Here is a 20,263-nt window from a genome sequence, read left to right as displayed (position 1 = left end):
CGGGACCCTTCAGTCCGCAGGCCGACACTCCATCCAGTGAGCCAAACCGGTTTCGGCCCTCTTGATTTTTAGATGTCAAGAATTCTTGAACATCTATAATTGAAGTCCCCTCCCCCCCAAGTTTTCTTTCCATTTTGAAATGTAAGGTTTTTAAAAATTATAGTTGACATACAATATTATATTAGTTTCAGGTGTGCAACATAGTGATTTTTTTTTACAACATAGTGATTTTTTTTTCTTTTTCTTTTTTTTAATTTTTTTTAATTAAATCTTTATTGTTCAGATTACATTTGTTCCTCTTTTTTTTCCCCCCCATAACTCCCCTCCTCCCAGTTCCCGCCCCACCCTCCACCCTCACTCCCCACCCACTGTCCTCATCCATAGGTGCACGATTTTTGTCCAGTCTCTTCCCGCATCTCCCATTTCCCTTCCCCCCCTCCCCAAGAATAGTCAGTCCATTCCCTTTCTATGTCCCTGATTCATTGTAATCACCAGTTCATTCTGTACATCAGATTATTTATTCACTTGATTCTTGGATTCACTTGTTGATAGATGCATGTTTGTTGTTCACAATTTGTATCTTTACCTTTTTCTTCTTCCTCTTCTTAAAGGATACCTTTCAGCATTTCATCTAATACTGGTTTAGTGGTGATGAACTCCTTTAGCTTTTCCTTATCTGTGAAGCTCTTTATCTGACCTTCAATTCTGAATGATAGCTTTGCTGGATAAAGTAATCTTGGTTGTAGGTTCTTAGTATTCATCACTTTGAATATTTCTTGCCACTCCCTTCTGGCCTGCAAAGTTTCTGTTGAGAAATCAGCTGACAGTCGTATGGGTATTCCCTTGTAGGTAATTGAGTCTCTTTCTCTTGCTGCTTTTAAGATTCTCTCTTTGTCTTTTGCTCTTGGCATTTTAATTATGATGTGTCTTGGTGTGGTCCTCTTTGGATTCCTTTTGTTTGGGGTTCTCTGTGCTTCTTGGACTTGTTAAGTCCATTTTTTTCACCAGTAGGGGAAGTTTTCTGCCATTATTTCTTCAAATAGGTTTTCAATATCTTGCTCACTCTCATCTTCTGGCACCCCTATAATTCTGATATTAGTGCGCTTGAAGCTGTCCCAGAGGCTCCTTACACTATCTTCGTATTTTCGGATTCTTTTTTCATTTTGCTTTTCTGGTTGGGTGTTTTTTGCTTCTTCGCCTTTCAAATCTTTGGCTTGATTCTTGCGCTCCTCTGGTCCACTATTGGGTATAATATTCTTTATTTCAGTCCGTGTATGCTTAATTTCTAGTTGTTTCTTTATCATAGCATCGAGGGTCTCATTAGTTTGTGAGGCTCTCCTCAAGTTTATTGCAAGCCCTCAAAATTTCGTTTTTTCTCTATATCCTCCATTTCTGTCATGTTTTTTTGTCTCCGCATTTTTTCTGCTTTCTTGGTGCACCCCCTTGTGGTCTTTGTGCGCAGTCTTGTTCTAGTTAAGCCTTGATTGTTGTAGTTAATACTAGAGGGATTTGACCACCAGGCCGACTGGCTGTGAGAATCACCTGTGTCTGCCCCGGAAAACTTCTGTCCTCTGGGGAGGTGCTAATCTAGCCTTTGCCTGAGGTGATCCGGCAAATGGCTCTGCTCAGGGCTTGGGCGTGGCTGGTCGCAAGGGATCAGCAGGGCGGGCGGAGGGAGCAGTTATGGCTGCTCTCAGTCCTGTTCCCAGAGGCTCTGCTTCTCAGAACCCCGCAACCGCTGCAAACCTCAGAGAGAAAGCTGCCCTCACGTTCCAACTGATGCCAGAGAATCCCGCTTCTCCCGTTTGAGTCTGAGTCCCTAGAGACTCGCCCGGATCTGGAGCTCAGAGTCTGAGACTCCCTCCTGATTGAAAACGACAACCGCGCCCTCAGCCACCAGCCCGCTTTGCGAGCGCACCTCCGCACCTTTAAATTTTCCACACTGCGCCTCCTCTGAGCCTCTGTATGCTGTTCTCTTTCCTTCTAGTTGAAGAGTCTCTCCTCAGCCAGCCTTCCTGTGGTTCTGGGTGTTGTTCGTTCCGTCTTTTAGTTGTATTTTTGAAGTGGTTGTTTGCGGCAGCAGTCTCCAGTGTTTACCTATGCCGCCATCTTGGTGGTCCTACAACAACGTAGTGATTTAAAAAAAAAATGTTTTGTGCAGCTGGTGTGGCTCAGTGATTGAGTGATTGACCAGGAAGTCATGGTTCAATTCCCGGTCAGGGCACATGCTGGGGTTGCCATCTATGTTGTTGCAGATGGTAATATTTCATTCCGTTTTTTATGGTTGAGTCACAATTTTATTGTATACTAGAGGACCAGTGCATGAAATTCATGCCCTGGTAGGGTCCCTAGCGGCTGCCAGCTGGCTACTCTCTCCCTTCCCCCGGCTGCCTGCTGCCGCCAGAGCCTCTCTCCCTTCTCCCGGTCGCCTGCCGCTGCCTGCCAGGGCCTCCCTCCATTCCTCTGGCTGCCTGCTGCCACCAGCCGGGGCCTCCTTCCCTTCCCTCGGCCGGTCCTGCCCCCTGGTCGAACTCCTGGACAACTCTCAGTCAAGAGGACAATTTGCACACTATGCTTTTATTATATAGGATATACGCCATTTCATTATCCATTCATCTGTTGATAGACACTTCCATATCTTGTCTGTTGTAAATAATGCTGCAGTGAACATAAAGAAGCATGATTTTTTTATTTAGTATTTTGGGTTTTTACAGATGTATACCTGGAATTGGAATTGTTGAGTCCTTTGTTGTCTCTTATTATAGCATTTGTTTTAGAGTCTATTTTGTCTGGTATAAGTATTGCTACTCCAGCTTTTTTTGTTGTTTTGTTTCCATTTTTATGAAATATCTTTTTCTATTCCTTTGTTTTAGTCTGTGTGGGTCTTTCGATCTGAAGTGAGTCTCTTGTAGACAGCATATGTATGGGTCTTGTTTTGTAATCCATTAAACCACGATATGTCTTTTGATTGGAGCATTTAATCCATTTGCATTTAAAGTAGTTGTTGATAAATATGTATTTGTTACTATTGTATTCATATTTTTAATCTTTTTTCTTCTTCTTCTTAAAGAAGACCCTTTAACATTTCTTGTACTGGTCTGGTGGTGATTAACTCCTTTAGCTTTTTCTTGTCTGGGAAGATCTTTATGTGTCCTTTGATTCTAAATAATAAGTTTTGGGTAGAGTAAATTATTTTAATAGAATCATACAATGTACCAAATTTGAACCTATATTATATGTATATATTGGCTCTTTCTTATTTGTAACATTCCATCCTTTTTTTTATTTAGGTAAATGGACAATGTGCTGGCCACACTGCTATGCAAGCTGCTAGTCAGAATGGACATGTTGATATTTTGAAGTTACTTTTGAAACAAAATGTGGATGTAGAAGCAGAGGTAATTAAACTAAGCTTGAAAATTATTTTCAGTAAAAATGTCCTAGAAATGGTACTTTTGTATTATTAGATGAACTGTTTTCATTCTTGAAATTTAATATTTACCTAAGATTTTTCTGATTGAAGAGAGAAATTTGACAAAAGACAACTTGAAGCATTTCTTGGTTTTCTGTGATTTCTCAGTATTCTTGGCAGTAGCCCCAACTGCTGTTGGAAGCCCAGTTGGGTTCACCCAAGAATTATACTGGGGAAGTTGAGGGAAGGGGAATATAAATCATGTGGGTCAAGATTTTTTCTGATTTGTGACACTCAGAGGCCTCTATTATGTTTTTTTTTTCCTCGTAAGTGAACCAGTATATTAGAATTTGTTTAGTCTTGTTTCTTGTCCTTAGTGGGGCACATATGGAAGGCAACTGATCAATGTGTCTCTCTTACATTGATGTTGTCCCTCACATCGATGTCCCCCTCCCTCTCATACCTCTCCCTTTTCTTCTCCCTCTCCCTCCCCCAGCATGTCCTCAGGTGAGGATTAAAAAAATAAAAGATGTCTGTTCTCAAGCCAATTAGGTGATAAATAAGCATTGAAGTCAAATAAGTTGATAAGTTAGAATTTTATAGGTGAGGGAACCAAGGCATTAGTTGAGTCTGGAATGGTCCATAGAAATAGGCTTTCAAAGAGGTTTGTTTTAAATGGAGAGGCCAGAAATTAATATTTGACAAAGGAGGCAAGAATATACAATTGGGTAAAGAAATGGTGTTGGGAAAATTGGACAGATACATGCAAAAAAATGAAACTAGATCACCTTCTTAGACCATATATAAGAGTAAACTCAGAATGGATTACAGTAAACCCTCAATTTTGTGGACCTCGATTTAACAGACTTCATATTTTTGTTTTAATCTTTATTGCTGAAAGTATTACATATCTCCCCCTTTCCTCCCCATTGACCCCTTCTAGCCCACCTCCTCCACCCCGCCCCAAGGACTTCAGATTTAACAGACAAAATTTTCAGTCCATATATCATATGTGAAAGTTAACACCCTGTTAATTTTAAAATACTTTTAGCCAAGATTTGCTTACAATGAAATTAACAAGTTATTTTTTGTTATTAATTCACTGTTATTTTTAACAAAATTTAGCAAACAGGCCATATGTTGGAAAAAACACTATAGTAATTTCGCTGACATAAATGAATATTACGTATCTACAACTATAGTCTACATATTTAAATCCAAGAGTCACTGTTCCTAAACAGTGTTTGGTGAATGATTAGCATGTGATCACATTGCATCATGAGCAGTAATTGGTTCTGTTGTTGAATGGCGTGACTTTTGCAGCAGTTTTAACGAGTGCTGTGCACTAAGCCACATTCCGGCCGTGTGCATTTGTTTTACTCTCGGTGACTGGTAAATGCACGCATTTATTAGACTTATTCAGTATAAATTTAAAATTACTGTAATACATGTAAAAAAACTTTGTGAAATTAAACTATTTATACATACTTAATTTTAATTACACAACTCTGTCTATATAATTTAAAACAGGTAAACTAATTTGTAAATTTTTTAATAAAACATATATTTTATTAATTTTTTACAGAGAGGAAGGGAGAGGGATAGAGAGTTAGAAACATTGATGAGAGAGAGAAACATCGATCAGCTGCCTCCTGCACACCCCCCACTGGGGATGTGCCTGCAACCAGTACATGCCCTTGACCAGAATCGAACCCAGGACCATTCAGTCCGCACTATCCATTGAGCCAAACCAGTCAGGGCAAATTTATAAATTTTTTGACATATGCATTTGGAAAACCTACTTTATTATATAATGGACTTTCTGTTTTAACGGACACCTCTTGCCCAAATTAGTCCATTATATCAAGGTTTTACTGTAAAGACTTAATTATAAGACTCAAACCGTAAAACTCGTAGAAGAAAATAGGAAACAAAATCTCTGGCATTTCTCTTAACAATATATTTTTTTGATGTATCTCGTTGGGCCAGGGAAAAAAGGAAAAATTAAACAAATGGGACTATATCAGACTAAAATTTTTTTTGTATAGCAAAGGAAACCAACAAAAATGAAAAGATAACCCACTGAGTGGGAGAACATATTCACCAATGGTACTTTTGATAACAGGTATTAAAATTTATAAAGAACTTACACAATAACATAAAAAAAAACCCTAAACACCAACTAAAAAATGGGCAGAGGACACTTCTTTAAAGAGAACATAGAAACGACCAATAGACATGAAAAGCTGCTCAAATTCACTAATCATCAGAGAAATGCAAATTAAGAACACAATGAGATAGCATCTCATACTTGTCTGAATGGCTCTTATCAACAAATCAACAAATAAGTGTTATCAAGGATGTGGAGAAAGGGGAACCTTCAAGCACTATTGGTGGGAATTCAGATTGGTGCACCCACTACAGAGAACAGTGTAAAAGGCCCTCAAGAAATTAAAAATGGAGCTGCCTTATGACCCAGCAATTCCACCTCTGGGTATATACCTGAAGAAACCCAAAACATTAATTTGAAAAGATATTTGCACCCCTATATTCATTAATTGCCTAATTATTTACAGTAGCCAAACTATGGAAGAACCCAAGTGACCATCAAGAGACAAGTGGGTAGCCCTGGCTGGCTTGGCTCAGTGGATAGAGCGTCAGCCTGCGGACTGAAGGGTCCCGGGTTTGATTCCGGCCAAGGGCACATGCCTGGGTTGCGGGCTCGGTCCCCAGTGGGGGACGTGCAGGAGGCAGCCGATCGGTAATTCTCTCTCACCATTGATGTTTCTATCTCTCTCTCCTTCTCCCTTCCTCTCTGAAATCAATAAAGAAATATATATTTTTTTTTAAAAAAAAGAGACAAGTGGGTAAAAAATGGCAGCACCTATATACAATGGAATATTACTTGGCCCTAAAAAAGAATGAAATTTTATTATTTGTGACAATATGGATAGACCTAGAGGGTATTATGCTAAGTGGAATTAGCTAGTCAGAGAAAGATAAATACTATATGATTTCTCTTACACGTGGAATCTAAAGAACAAAATAAACAAACACACAAAATGGAAACAGATTCATAGATACAGAGAACAGATTGATGGTTGCCAGAGGGAAGGGGGTTTGAAGGGACTGAGTGAAAAAGATGAAGGGATTGAGAAATACAGATTGGAAGTTAGAAAAATAGTCAGGGGTATAGCATAAAGTACAGCATAGGGAATACAGTCAATAATAATATAATCTATATCTACTTATATAAAAACCCTGGGTGTACCATCCCAGCCAGAAGCGCGACCTAGCGGAAGAAAGTCCTGCAGGGGTTGTCTTGGAAACGGCTGCACCCTCCCCCCTCCCCCCCCAGCTGTTTCCCAGAGCTGTTTCCTGTAAGGGCGGGGTTTGAGGCAGGAACCCCGCCCTCGGAGCGTGGAGGCATATCTTTATAAAGTGTGCTGTGCCAGCATGGCCCAGGGTGAACCTGAGTGGGGGCGGCTGAAAGGCTTAGAAAAGACAGACGAGAGAATGAAATCCGGGTCTCAGTGGGACGCTGCTTCTCTGAGAGACAGTGACCATGCCCACAGCCGTGTCTTTATTTTATAGCAGATGCCACGAGGCAAAGGAAGGGTGTGACCAAGATGTTTACAACATTCTCCTGGGTTTCAATCCTACTCAACTACTTGCATCTGAACTCTATCAAGCCTACATTGTTCAGGCACATGGGGCCAGGTGTTTGGACCATAGGTTCAAGCTTGCAACTATAGCTGTTGGCTATAATTGTGCTGGGAGGGCCTTGCCCTCCAAGTTGGGACTTGCACATGGCAATGAGAGGACTGTGCCCTCTCATCAGTCCAAGGCTTGAACCTGTCCAAAACACTGTAGTGGCTCCTCACAATAAAGTTTTAATACATTATATTAGAGGTTGTGGTGGTACTGTTTTACCCACAACGTCTACAGGAATTGCTGCAGATTTACTTCTCGGTGGAAGAACCTTTCATTCCCAATATAAATGACCAATTCCATTAAATGGAACTTCAATTTCTAACCTCAATATAAACAGTGAAGTTGCTAAAACTATTAAAAAGGCCCAACTTCTCATTATTGATGAATGCACCATGGCATCCAGTCATGCTATAAACGCCATAGACAGATTACTAAGAGAAATTATGAATTTGAATGTTGTATTTGGTGGGAAAGTTCTCCTTCTTGGAGAGGATTTTCGACAGTGTCTCAGTATTGTACCATATGCTATGGGATCGGCCATAGTACAAATGAGTTTAAAGTACTGTAATGTTTGGGGATGTTTCAATAAATTGTCTCTTAAAACAAATATGAGATCAGAGGATTCTGCTTATAGTGGATGGTCAGTAAAACTTGGAGATGGCAAACTTGATAAGCAGTTTTCATTTAGGAATGGGTATTATTGAAATTCCCTGAGAAATGATTTGTAATGGATCTATTATTGAAGCTACCTTTGGAAATAATATATCTATAGATTATATTAAAAATATATCTAGCCGAAACCGGTTTGGCTCAGTGGATAGAGCATCGGCCTGCGGACTGAAAGGTCCCAGGTTCGATTCCGGTCAAGGGCATGTACCTTGGTTGCACGCACATCCCCAGTGGGAGATGTGCAGGAGGCGGCTGATCGATGTTTCTCCCTCATCGATGTTTCTAACTCTCTATCTCTCTCCCTTCCTCTCTGTAAAAAATCAATAAAATATATTTAAAAAAAATATATATCTAAACATGAAATTCTTTGTCCAAAAAAATGAACATGTTCAAAAATTAAATGAAGAAATTTTGGAAATACTTGATGGAGATTTTCACACATATTTGAGTGATGATTTTGTTGATTCAACAGATGATGCTGAAAAGGAAAATTTTGCCATTGAACTTCTTAATAGTATTACTCCTTCGGGAATGCTATGTCATAAATTAAAATTGAAAGTGGTGCAATGATCATGCTATTGAGAAATCTTAATAGTAAATAGGGTCTTTGTAATGGTACCAGATTTATTATCAAAGATTACGACCTGACATTATCGAAGCTGAAGTGTTAACAGGATCTGCAGAGGGAGAGGTTGTTCTGATTCCAAGAATTGATTTGTCCCCATCTGATACTGGCCTCCCATTTAAATTAATTCAATGACAGTTTCCCGTGATGCCAGCATTTGCAATGATTATTAATAAATCACAAGGACAAACTCTAGACAGAGTAGGAATATTCCTACCTGAACGCGTTTGCGCACATGGTCAGTTATATGTTGCTTTCTCTCGAGTTTGAAGAGCATGTGACGTTACAGTTAAAGTTCTAAATACTTCATCACAAGGGAAATTAGTCAAGCACTCTGAAAGTGTTTTCACTCTTAAGGTGGTGTACAGGGAGATATTAGAATAAGTTTAATCACTTTATCAGTCATTGTTTACATCACTGTTGTTTTTATATCATGTTTTTGTTGTTTTTATATCATGTTTTTGTTTTTTTCATATCATGTTTTTGTTGTTTTTATATCATGCCTCTGTTGTTATATCCTTTTGTTACTGTTTATTAATAAATGTATATATTATTTTCATATACATTTTACTAATTTCCTTTCATCTCTCACACTTCTATTATAGAGAAAGGGCAAATAGCAATATTAAAATATCTCCGCTAATTAATTACCTTTTAGTGTGCATGAATTTCATGCACTGTGCTACTAGTCTATATATATAAAGAGCCAGGGTCTGTAACGTCCAAAATGACCGAATGGGTGACCGAACACTGGAAGTCAATCCTGCAGTCAGTGCTGGGTCGCCACGACCAATCAGAACCAAATCTGGGTGAACTATGAGGAGCCAGTGGGTGCCTAGGAGGCAGAGCTTTTGACGCTGACTGGCAGAAACCGACCAATCAGAACCTAATCTGGGTGAACTGTGAAGGCAGAACCTAAGGTGGGGGCTGAGGAGGGGTTTTAAGGGCAACAGCTGTTGGTTGTAAGGTGTAAGAAAGCGGTTCAATTTTTTAATGACCAGTTTGGCAGTATAGTGCATATGGCTGGCTATCAGTCCAGATATAGGGATTATGTATTTTTGTCTGCCAAGAGCATCTCCTCCTGCTGAAAAAGGCTACCCGCCCCCTTTAAGCAATCCTATCCTATATAATCTATCTACACTAATAAAAGGGTAATATGCTAATTAGACCGGGTCAACTGGCCATCTTCCGGATGTCCACCTTCCTTCCAGACAAAGCCATGGTGGTGGGGGCCGAGGCAGAGGCAGTTAGGGGTGATCAGGCCGGCAGAGGAGGGTAGTTGGGGGTGAGATCAGGCCGGCAGGGGAGTGCAGTTGGGGGCAACCAGGCTGGCAGGGGAGGACAATTGGGGGCGAGAGCAGGCTTGCAGGGGAGGGCATTTGGGGCGAGATCAGGCCTGCTGGGGAGGGCAGTTAGGGGCGATCAGGCTTGCAGGGGTGAGCAGTTAGGGGCAAGATAAGGCCAGCAGGGGAGGGCAGTTAGAGGCAATCAGGCAGGCAGGCAGGTGAGTGGTTAGGAGCCAGCGGTCCCAGATTGCAAGAGGGATGTCCAACTGCTGAATTTCGTGCACCGGGCCACTGGTAACTATATACGGTGCCTGGTGGTTACTGGAAGTATCAGGGGGAACACTTTGTAAAGTATATGTTTATCTAACCCCTATGCTGGACATCTGAAACTAATACAATAATATTGAATATAAACTGTAATTGAAAATAAAATGTTAAAAAAGGGATTTGTTCTTTATATAGTAGAGTTACATTAAAGAGTTTTAAACATAAATTTTGTGTTTTATGGAGAGAATTCTGTCTGCTGTGTGGAGTAGATCGGGGTTAGAATAAAGTGGAGGCAGAGTGAGCTATGGCAATAGGTCAGGTGAGTGAGAATGAAGGCCTGAATTAATTAGTGATATAATTGGAGAAGAGACAATAGACATGAACATAACTTGAGTAAAAACCATAGAATTTGGTGCTTGCCTATACTTTGAGGAAGTAGGTGAGCATGACCTACAGATACTGATTTTGTTAACCTATGGCCTGTGATTCTATCAGCTAAGATAGGGAAGACTGGAACAAGAGCAGATTTTGGAGGGGTGGGAGGGAATAAGAGGGTAGAAAGAACCAAGATCAGTTCCTTTTGGTTCGTTTGAGTTTTTTTTGGATCTGACCCGAGGATATGTTTTAATATTGATTTGAGAGAGAAAGAGAGAGGGAGAAACAGAAACATCAGTTGCCTCCCATAGGCTCCCTGACCGGGGATCCAACCTGCAGCCCAGGTATGTGCCCTGACTGGGAATTGAACCCACAACCTTTTGGTGCACAGGACACAACCAACTAATCCACCTGACCTGGCCAGGGAAAAATCAGTTTTAGATTTAATTCTAAGCCCCTTCACAAATCCTTTTAGGTTACCTTTGGAGGCCAGTTATAATGTTGTCCTTCAAGATCTCGTTTGGTGCCAGTAGGGACAGAATAGTGAACTAGCAGTATGTTTTAGGTATATTCAAATTCTGTAAGTTGAGGTATTTGTACAACTGAGGTTTTCTAAATAGAAGGAAAGTCTGGAAATATATTTAATTGTGTTCTAGTATGGGTATGTATTTTCCAAGTTCTCTAAATTTTTATTTGTATTTCACATATATTAGGGTTTTTAATTTTTTAGTTTTTTTTAACATAAATTGATGGGACCTGCATAAAAATGTTGCAATAGCAGTTTTCTAATAACCATCAATATATGGTACACTTCATAAATAGTTCCTGTTTTTTAGTCAGTGGATTGATTTTCTCCTTTGTAATGGAAGGAGTACCACCAGGTAGACTTAAAAAATATAACAGAAAAGAAATCCAGATTAGAGGTTAGTAAGATCTTAAATCTAAGATTCTAAAATATTGAAATATGTTATTAGAAAAGTTAGTGATACACATAAATAAAAACAATTTTTTGTAATAATCATTTTTCTTTTTTTCTGGGATGTTTAAATATAATGTTGCTCAGAGGCTCAGGTGTTAAATGTTTAGGGTGGTGCTTGCCAGTTTTTTTTATGCTCAAAGTAGATAGATAACAAAAACTCCTAACCTGTTTTAGCTGGAATATTAGTAAGGTAGAAGTACTCCTGAGTCATGGTTTGCTATCCTTTTGACAATGGTTGTTCAATCTCTGTGAACTTCTATATTAAGCAGTTTAATATCTGCTTAAGAAAAATTGCAAAACCCAAAAACTATTTCTAATTCAACTGTGTTGAATGAACTGTTCTTCTTTTTAAAAAAATATATTTTTATTGATTTCAGAGAAGAAGGGAGATGGAGAGAGAGATAGAAACATCAATGATGAAAGATAATCATTGATTGGCTGCCTCCTGCATGCCCCACACTGGGGATCGAGCCCACAACCCAGGCATGTGCCCTGACCGGGAATCGAACCCTGACCTCCTGGTTCATAGGTCGACGCTCAACCACTGAGCCACGCTGGCCGGGCTGTTCATTTGTTTTAAATGTATTTAATCGCAACAATACTTATCTGTGTTAACTTTGGAAAGTAGTTAAACTAATCACAAGTAATGTATTTTCAAACCACTTGCAAAAATTGTAGTCCACCAGGGGACTAGGACCATCAGCTGGGAACCACTGGATAAAGTCTTAAAGCTTGCTTACTTCTGGGTGTTAAAATTTGAGCTGGAATATGGACTAAAGATAGTACCCTTAATAATATCCTTTTCCATCTGCATCTATCAGTGTAATGAGACTTCTTTTTTGGTGTGTGTGTGTATGTGTGTGTGTTTGTAAGTGTGTAATCTTTATTTTAATGCCTGCAGGACAGGCATTTTTTTCCCCTTTAAAAAGTTGTTTTTACATTTGAAAAAAATGTAAACAATTCTCTGACTCATCTCCTCCAATTACAAAAGGCGAGGCATACCTACTGGATTTCTCTGAAAGAGTTTTAAAATTTTGGATGTATGAAATTATGCTGGTTTGTGTTTCATTTTTGTCGTTTAAAGTGGTATTTAATATTTTTTTTCTCTCAAATACACAGAAAAGTGTATGCTCACTAGCTAAAGATAACCAATGTTAATATGTTGATATATTTCTCCCCTTAAAACTAATTGAGATCACACTGTTTGGCATCCTTTCTTCTTTTTAAAATCACTCAACTGAAGTTAGTGTAATTTTTATGTCCTTTAAAAGTCTTTGTAAAATTTTTAAATGGAAAAAAGTTTATGTATTGTGTTATATATCAGTATTTTCCTAATATTGGCTTATCATCATGACTGATAAATTAGGGTAATGAAGAATTGAACTACTTCTGATGTAACTATTGGTCAAATATATGTCTGATATAATATACATGGATAAGCAAAAGTAGGTTTACAGCCGTAATACAGATAATACAGTATTAAATAATGGTACAAGAATATACTTTGTGTATTGCATACTCACAACCGTAAACCTACTTTTGCCCACCCCTGTATTGATCCAGGATTCGTCATTTATTTTTGGAGTTAGTCACTATTCAAGTGAATTTCTGCTTCTTTTGTTGGCTCTATTCAATGTTTTTTTTCTTTCTAATATCAATTTGGTTCTTAATGAATTATAGTTTCAAGTTTTATTTATTTTTCTAAACTATTCATTAATTCAGATTTTAATGCTGCTGTTTAGGACAAGGATGGAGATAGAGCCGTTCACCATGCAGCGTTTGGAGATGAAGGTGCTGTTATTGAAGTATTACATCGAGGCAGTGCAGACTTGAATGCTCGCAACAAACGCCGACAGACACCACTTCATATTGCTGTCAATAAAGGTCATCTTCAAGTTGTAAAGACTTTATTAGACTTTGGTTGTCATCCAAGTCTTCAGGTAAAACCTTTAACAAAATATATTCTGTAGGTATTGCTAGGATCCTATTAAAGGGAAGTACTAGCTTCAATGGTAAGCATTTCTGTGTTACAATTCTTTTTTATATGATCAGTCATAGTAAGTGATACCAAAGGTATAGAATGTAATAAAATTGGCAGCTCTTCCTTCTTAGAAAAGCCTTTTTAAGGAAGTGTCAAGTAGATCTGTCTTATATTGAGGGGTGGGGATAGGGGTTTCATGCAAAAGTATCTGTTTTTGAATTGAATTGATTTAATTTTATTGATCATGACAGTGGGCTTCAGCAACTTAAAGCAGTGTAATAGGCTGAATTTCCTAATAGTTACTTCATAGCTATCTAAATTATTTTAGTTCTAGCCTTATGTAATTTAAGAGTCTTGGTGTACCAGTGATGGCGAACCTATGACATGCGTGTCAGAGGTGACACGCGAACTCATTTTTTTGGTTGATTTTTCTTTGTTAAATGGCATTTAAATATATAAAATAAATATCAAAAATATAAATCTTTGTTTTACTATGGTTGCAAATATAAAAAAATTTTTATATGTGACATGGCACCAGAGTTAAGTTAGGGTTTTTCAAAATGCTGACACACTGAGCTCAAAAGGGTTGCCATCATTGGATTAGTCCAGTCTTAGAAGATTTTCTGTTTTGGGAACTACATAGGGTTTTAAAGTTTATTTATTTATTTATTTAAAAAAATGTATTTTATTGATTTTTTACAGAGAGGAAGGGAGAGAGAGATAGAGAGTTAGAAACATCGATGAGAGAGAAACATCGACCAGCTGCCTCCTGCACATCTCCTACTGGGGATGTGCCCGCAACCCAGGTACATGCCCTTGACTGGAATCGAACCTGGGACCTTTCAGTCCGCAGGCTGACGCTCTACCCACTGAGCCAAACCGGTTTCGGCTAAAGTTTATTTATTATAGTAGGATCTGTTTTTTTTTAAGCAAGGGTCACCTACGAAATGATTATTCCCTTTCAAAATTTCAGCAACTAGAATGAATTAATTTGGATTGGTCTTAGAGAAGCAATGTAGAACAGGAGTAATGGGACTGAGGGTTTGACGAGAATCGAAAGTATCAGAGAGTCTGTTCAGCTAAATGATTATTACAGACTAGTTTTTCCGAGATACAGAGTGGTAGGATTAGAAGATGGGGTAGGCGATGTAAGGTATTAATCTGTTGAAGGAGTGTGGAATTTATACTTGCTGACTTTTTTTTTTTGTCTGATATGGGAGGCAAAGTTATTAGGTGAGAGTGAGTGGGGAGTGGTCAGTATAGAAAGGGTAATTGAAATAGCTACTGTGGAGAGCAAGAGACAGGACAGATCAGGGCCTATGGAAGCATATTCCTGTCAGGTTAAGAGCCCATCTCAAGTTGGAGACCATGAATTTTTAGTGCCATAGGAGGATGAAAGGTGGATTGTTGGACAGAATTTGTGTTGGGAATTTCTTATGTGGGTGGATGAATATATGCCTAGGATTGGCACACTTTTTCTGTGAAAGGCCAGGTAAGTCCTGGCTATTGTGGCTCAGCTCAGTTGGTTGGGTGTTGTCCCATGCACCAAGAGGTTGCTGATTTGATTCGTAGTCAGGGCACATGCCCCAGTTGTGGGCTCGATCCCCAGTAGGTAGGCTTGCGGGAAGCAGCTGATTGATGTTACTCTCTCATATTGATGTTTCTCTCTCTCTCTCCCTCTCCCTTCCTTTCTCTCTAAAAATTAATAAAAAAATATATTTAAAAAAAAGGCCAGGTAATATTTTTGGCTTTCATATTTTCTTTTTTTTTTTTTTTTTTTTTTTTTTTTGGCTTTCATATTTTCTATAACAATTATTCAGTGCTGCCATTGTAGCACCAAAGTAGCCATTAGATAATACATAAATGCATGTGTGTGGCTATGTAAATAAAATTACAAAAATGGGGGCAGCCTAGATTTGGCAACTGTGGTAACTATATATGGCTTTACTGAAAATAGTATTTATGAAACTATGAAATGAATGAAGGCTAAATTACCCATTTACACAGATGACTGAAAATGAATAAAAATTTATTGCCACATTGGTTGATTACTGAAGGAAGTAATCAACTTGAAAAAAAAAACATAGACTGAGACTGCCAAATTTTCTTTTACATTTGTTTTCATTTTGAGTTAACTACTCTCTCTCCTGCCCTTTGAAAACAATTAGAGTAATGATTCTCAGCAGTGACTACACAATATATTCACCTGGGGAACTCGGGAAAACTACTAATGCCTGAGTCCCAACCCGAGATTCTAGGTTAGTGGATCTGAAGAACAGCCTGGATTACAGGATTTTTTTTTTTGATTACAGGATTTTAAGAGCTTCCCAGCAGATTCTAAATTACAGCCAGGGTTGAGAACCACTGACTTTTAATTAATTGCTATGGGCCCTGAGATTGGTGTAGGTTTGGGATGGAGTTTCAGGGTACAGCAGTTAATGGTAGGAAAATGGTATAGCAAGCCATTTTAAACGAATGAATTTTTTTACCTCATTTATTTTTGTTATTTACTTAATTATTTTGAGGGTATTTAATTTCTTGGATTTTTTAAAAAGCTACAGCATGTTTATTGTGTTTGCCATTTAGATTGAGTATAAGTTTATTCACTATAATGCTATTTCTTGCCTGCATTTATTAAATTTAACAAATAGTATGCTTCATTGTTGGTTGTTGGATATGGGTTCTGTTTTTGTTTCTTTGTTTAGTAGTTCATTATAAGTATTAATAATTACATGTGAGAATGATTGAAAAAGAACTAATGAAAATCTTTTTAAACTTAAAAAAAAGGATTCTGAAGGTGATACTCCTCTTCACGATGCAATAAGTAAGAAACGTGATGACATCTTGGCAGTCCTTCTGGAGGCTGGGGCGGATGTCACCATTACAAACAATAATGGATTTAATGCCCTGCACCATGCTGCACTAAGAGGAAATCCCAGGTAAAAATGTTACCTTTCACCAATTTATACGCAGTTTAAAAATATCTTTCTGTTGCTGGTTCTCTTTTTCTGATACTGATAAGAAAATAATTTTTGCTTATTTTAGTATTTTAAATCATTTTAAGATCTGTGGAAATTGTCTTCACTAAATAGATTAATTTTATAATGATTTTTGGGTTATTAAACTAATAAAGTATGAAATGTCTAAATATATATTCAATATGGATATAGAGGATCAGGAATACTCATATTGTAAAGTTTTAATTAGAATGCAGTGCATTTTGAGATTTATGTTTCTTTAAGACCATTCTCAGGGTGTCCTCTAAACCCCATGCTAGTCCATTTGCATAGTAATTGTCTTTTTAAACTTGTGGCTAAATAACTATTAAGTTTACCTAATTGCTTAGTAATAATATAATTCTTTATATAAATTTCTAATATAGATGTTCTGTAACCATAGTTATAATTATAGGTGATCTACTGAAAAAAAAATTGTTTGCTGGTTAAAGTTTGAGAAAGATTTTTAGAAAGTCACAGAATTCATAAAATGTGGACAAAGTCCCACAGAAAAACAAAGTGTTTAACTTTGCTTTCACGTAGAATATTTTTCAGAGCGAGAGAGAGGAAAGAAGGGGAGAGAGAAACATTCATTGGCTGCCTCCTGCACGCCCCCTACGGGGGATTTATCAAACCAGTGACCTTTTGGTGCATGGGACAATGCTCAGCCGACTGAACCACACTGGCCAGGGTAACCTAGAATTTTCATGAATGAATTTTTGGCAACGGCTTTACCTGAAAAGCATTTTATTTGTTTTATTTATTTTATCTTATTAAATCCTCACCTAAGGATATGTTTTACTGATTTTAGAGAAAGGGGAAGAGAGAGAGACAGAGAAAGAAAGATAAACATTGATATATGAAAGAAACATCTATCGCTGAAACCAGTTTGGCTCAGTGAATAGAGCGTCGGCCTGCAGACTGAAAGGTCCCAGGTTCGATTCCGGTCAGGGGCATGTGCCTGGGTTGCGGGCACATCCCCAGAAGGAGATGTGCAGGAGGCAGCTGATCGATGTTTCTCTCTTATCGATGTTTCTAACTCTCTGTCCCTCTCCCTTCCTCTCTGTAAAAAATCAATAAAATATATTTTAAAAAAAAAAAAAAAAAAAAGAAGAAGAAACATCTATCAGTTGCTTCCTATATGCACCCTCACCGGGGATCAAACCTGCAACCTAAGTATGTGCCCTGACTGGGAATCAAACTGGCAACCTTTTGGTCCCGGGATGATGTTCCAACTAATTGAGCCATACCAACCAGGACCCTGAGAAGCATTTTAGAAAATTCTGCATCAGATGTCTTCTGTTTATAGTTGAGTAAAGCCTATATATTATTTTTAATTTAATTTTTTAATTAAAGTTAAATCACAGATTACATTCAATATTATTTTTTATTAGTTTCAGGTGTACAGCATAGTGGTTAGACAATTATATACTTTACAGAGTGTTTCCCTCAATATTTTCAGCACCCAGCTGGCACCATACATAGTTATTAAAATATTATTGATTATGTTATCTATGCTGTGCTTTACATTCCCATGAGAGTTTTGTAACTACCAATTTGTACTTTTCAATCCCTTCACCTTTTTCAGCCAGTCCCCAAATCGCCCTCCCCTCTGGCAAACATCAGTTTGTTCTCTGTTTTGTTTGTTTGTATGCTTTAGATTACACATATAAAAGAAATCATACACTATTTGTCTTTTTCTGACAGACTTATTTCACTTAGCACAATACCCTCTAGGTCCATCCATGCTGTCTCAAATAAGCCTACATGTCTTTTTAAAAAAAACAACAACTATATTTTATTGATTTTTTTACAGAGAGGAAGGGAGAGGGATAGAGAGTTATAAACATCAATCAGCTGCCTCCTGCATACCCCTTACTGGGGATGTGCCCGCATCCAAGGTACATGCCCTTGACCAGAATCAAACCTGGGACCTTTTCAGTCTGCAGGCCGACGCTCTATCCACTGAGCCAAATCAGTTAGGGCTTTTTTTTTTTTTTTAATATAGCCTACATGTCTTGACTGAGGGAAATGTTCACTTTGAAGTTTATCTCAATAATTTAATATATCCTGAAATCTTTTCTTAAAATTGAGATATAATTGACATATAACATTATATTAGTTTCAGGTGGATAGCATAATGATTAGATAATGTGTATATATTATAAAATGATCACCACTATAAGTCTAGTTAACATCTATTAGCACACATAGCTACAAATTTTTTTTCTTGTGATGGGAACTTTTAAGATCTCCTGTCTTAGCAATTCTCTAATATATACAGCAGTATTATAACTATAGTCACTATGAATGAATTCTTAAGAGCTTGTTTGCAGGTTCTAGCAGGGGAGCGCAGCTACTTGTGTACCCTTGGTCGAAGATTGGTCCTCTCCTCTGGGGGGAAGGTCATCCTCTTCTACCGAGCACGCAGCTTTGGGAGGGATGCACATGGATCGGTGAGGGAGGAGGGGGACACCCGCCTAGCCAGCCAGATCAGCCGAATCAACCCTGGCGATCAATGGGGTGACAGATGTCGCAGCCAGATCGCCCTCACATCCTGAATTCTTATTGTTTAGTTCCATACTGCTTTTTTTTTATCCTCACTCAAGAATATTTTTTCCATTGATTTTCAGACAGAGTAGAAGGAGGAGAGGGGAGAGAGAGAAAGAGGAACATGGATGGAAGAGAGACACGGATGTAAGATCAGTTGCCTCCTACACATGCCCTGACCTGGTCCAGGGATCGAACCCGCCACTCTGCATCTGATGTTCCAACCCCTGACCCAATACTACATTTTTATATCATGTTTTCTTCTAATTTTTTGCTGTTTTTTATTTAGCTTTTTTAGGGTCACCTCTAGTGGGTGAGCACAGGCCTTTACTAAGCGGTTTACATTCATGATCTCATTTAATTTTTGGACAGCCTTTTGAGGCAGGTTTTAATGCCCTCATTTTGTAGAGGAAGAATATGAGTCTTACAAAGAGATGAATTTGCTTATTCAAAGTCAGTGACTAGGGGAGCAGCTGGAACTTGAGCAAGGTCCATCTGACTTTGGACTCATAACTCTTAACCACTTGATATTACTTTTCTGTATTATGGGCTATATGAGAGGTAAGACTGAAATATATGGACAGTGAATCATTTAACTAAGAATGCATTAATATGTCAGTGTCCTTGCTGCCTCTTTTGATTAGGGTTAACTTTGACTACCCGGTCACTAATTCTGAACTTCCAATTAATTCTAAAGTTTCCTTTATTCTACAGGTACCATATTTCCAATCCATTCCATTTCATTCTTTCTATTTCCGTTGTTGCTGACCTAATTAAATATTGACCACCTTTACCTAGACTCGTGGTCAGCAAACTGCAGCTCTCGAGCCACATTCGGCTCTTTGGTCCCTTGAGTGTGGCTCTTCCTAAGCCTTAGGAGTACCCTAATTAAGTTAATAACAATGTACCTACCTATATAGTTTAAGTTTAAAAAATTTGGCTCTCAAAAGAAATTTCAATCTTTGTACTGTTGATATTTGGCTCTGTTGACTAATGAGTTTGCCGACCACTGACCTAGACTATTACAGTATCTTTCTAATTTTTCTCCCTGATTTTACTTTTATTTGACAACTTTCATATAACTACCAAATTATCATTCTAAGAACATAGACCAAATGGCTCCCCTCTCTTGTTCTCAAGTCTTTAGTTGCTTTCTATTGTACATAGAATAAAATCTTTACACCTTGACTTGGCATTCAAACCCATTTACAGTGTGTCCTGAGTCTTTCTGACTTAATCTCTCACTAAATAAAAGCCATCTGCCTACCTTGCTCTTCAGCTACATTGTTCTACTTTCCTTTCTTAAGATAGTTTGTCTGCTTTCTTCTTTCATTTACTTAAGGATTTTTTTCTTTATCTTAACCATCTTTTTTTCTAGAACTCTTAGATCTCATCATTGAAACTATTTT

The 20,263-nt window shown here is 38.1% G+C and overlaps 1 protein-coding gene across 1 annotated transcript in view; it reads left to right on the top strand.

The window, feature by feature from the left end:
* The window catches only part of MIB1 (MIB E3 ubiquitin protein ligase 1), a 133,471-nt gene that overhangs the window by 60,862 nt on the left and 52,346 nt on the right, over positions 1 to 20,263 (top strand). The window contains exons 10-12 of the mRNA XM_070420525.1: positions 3,291 to 3,398; positions 13,070 to 13,267; positions 16,096 to 16,247. Of these exons, the coding sequence (XP_070276626.1) occupies positions 3,291 to 3,398; positions 13,070 to 13,267; positions 16,096 to 16,247 (458 nt within the window). The remainder of the gene's footprint in view (positions 1 to 3,290; positions 3,399 to 13,069; positions 13,268 to 16,095; positions 16,248 to 20,263) is intronic.

Source organism: Myotis yumanensis, unplaced genomic scaffold (genome assembly GCF_028538775.1).
Source record: "Myotis yumanensis isolate MYYU_CA2020_CCGP unplaced genomic scaffold, mMyoYum1.0.hap1 SCAF_7, whole genome shotgun sequence".
NCBI classification, from domain to species: Eukaryota; Metazoa; Chordata; class Mammalia; order Chiroptera; family Vespertilionidae; genus Myotis; species Myotis yumanensis.
The sequence above is the reverse complement of the archived record's forward strand: the minus strand, read 5'-3'. Positions and strand labels throughout refer to the sequence as shown.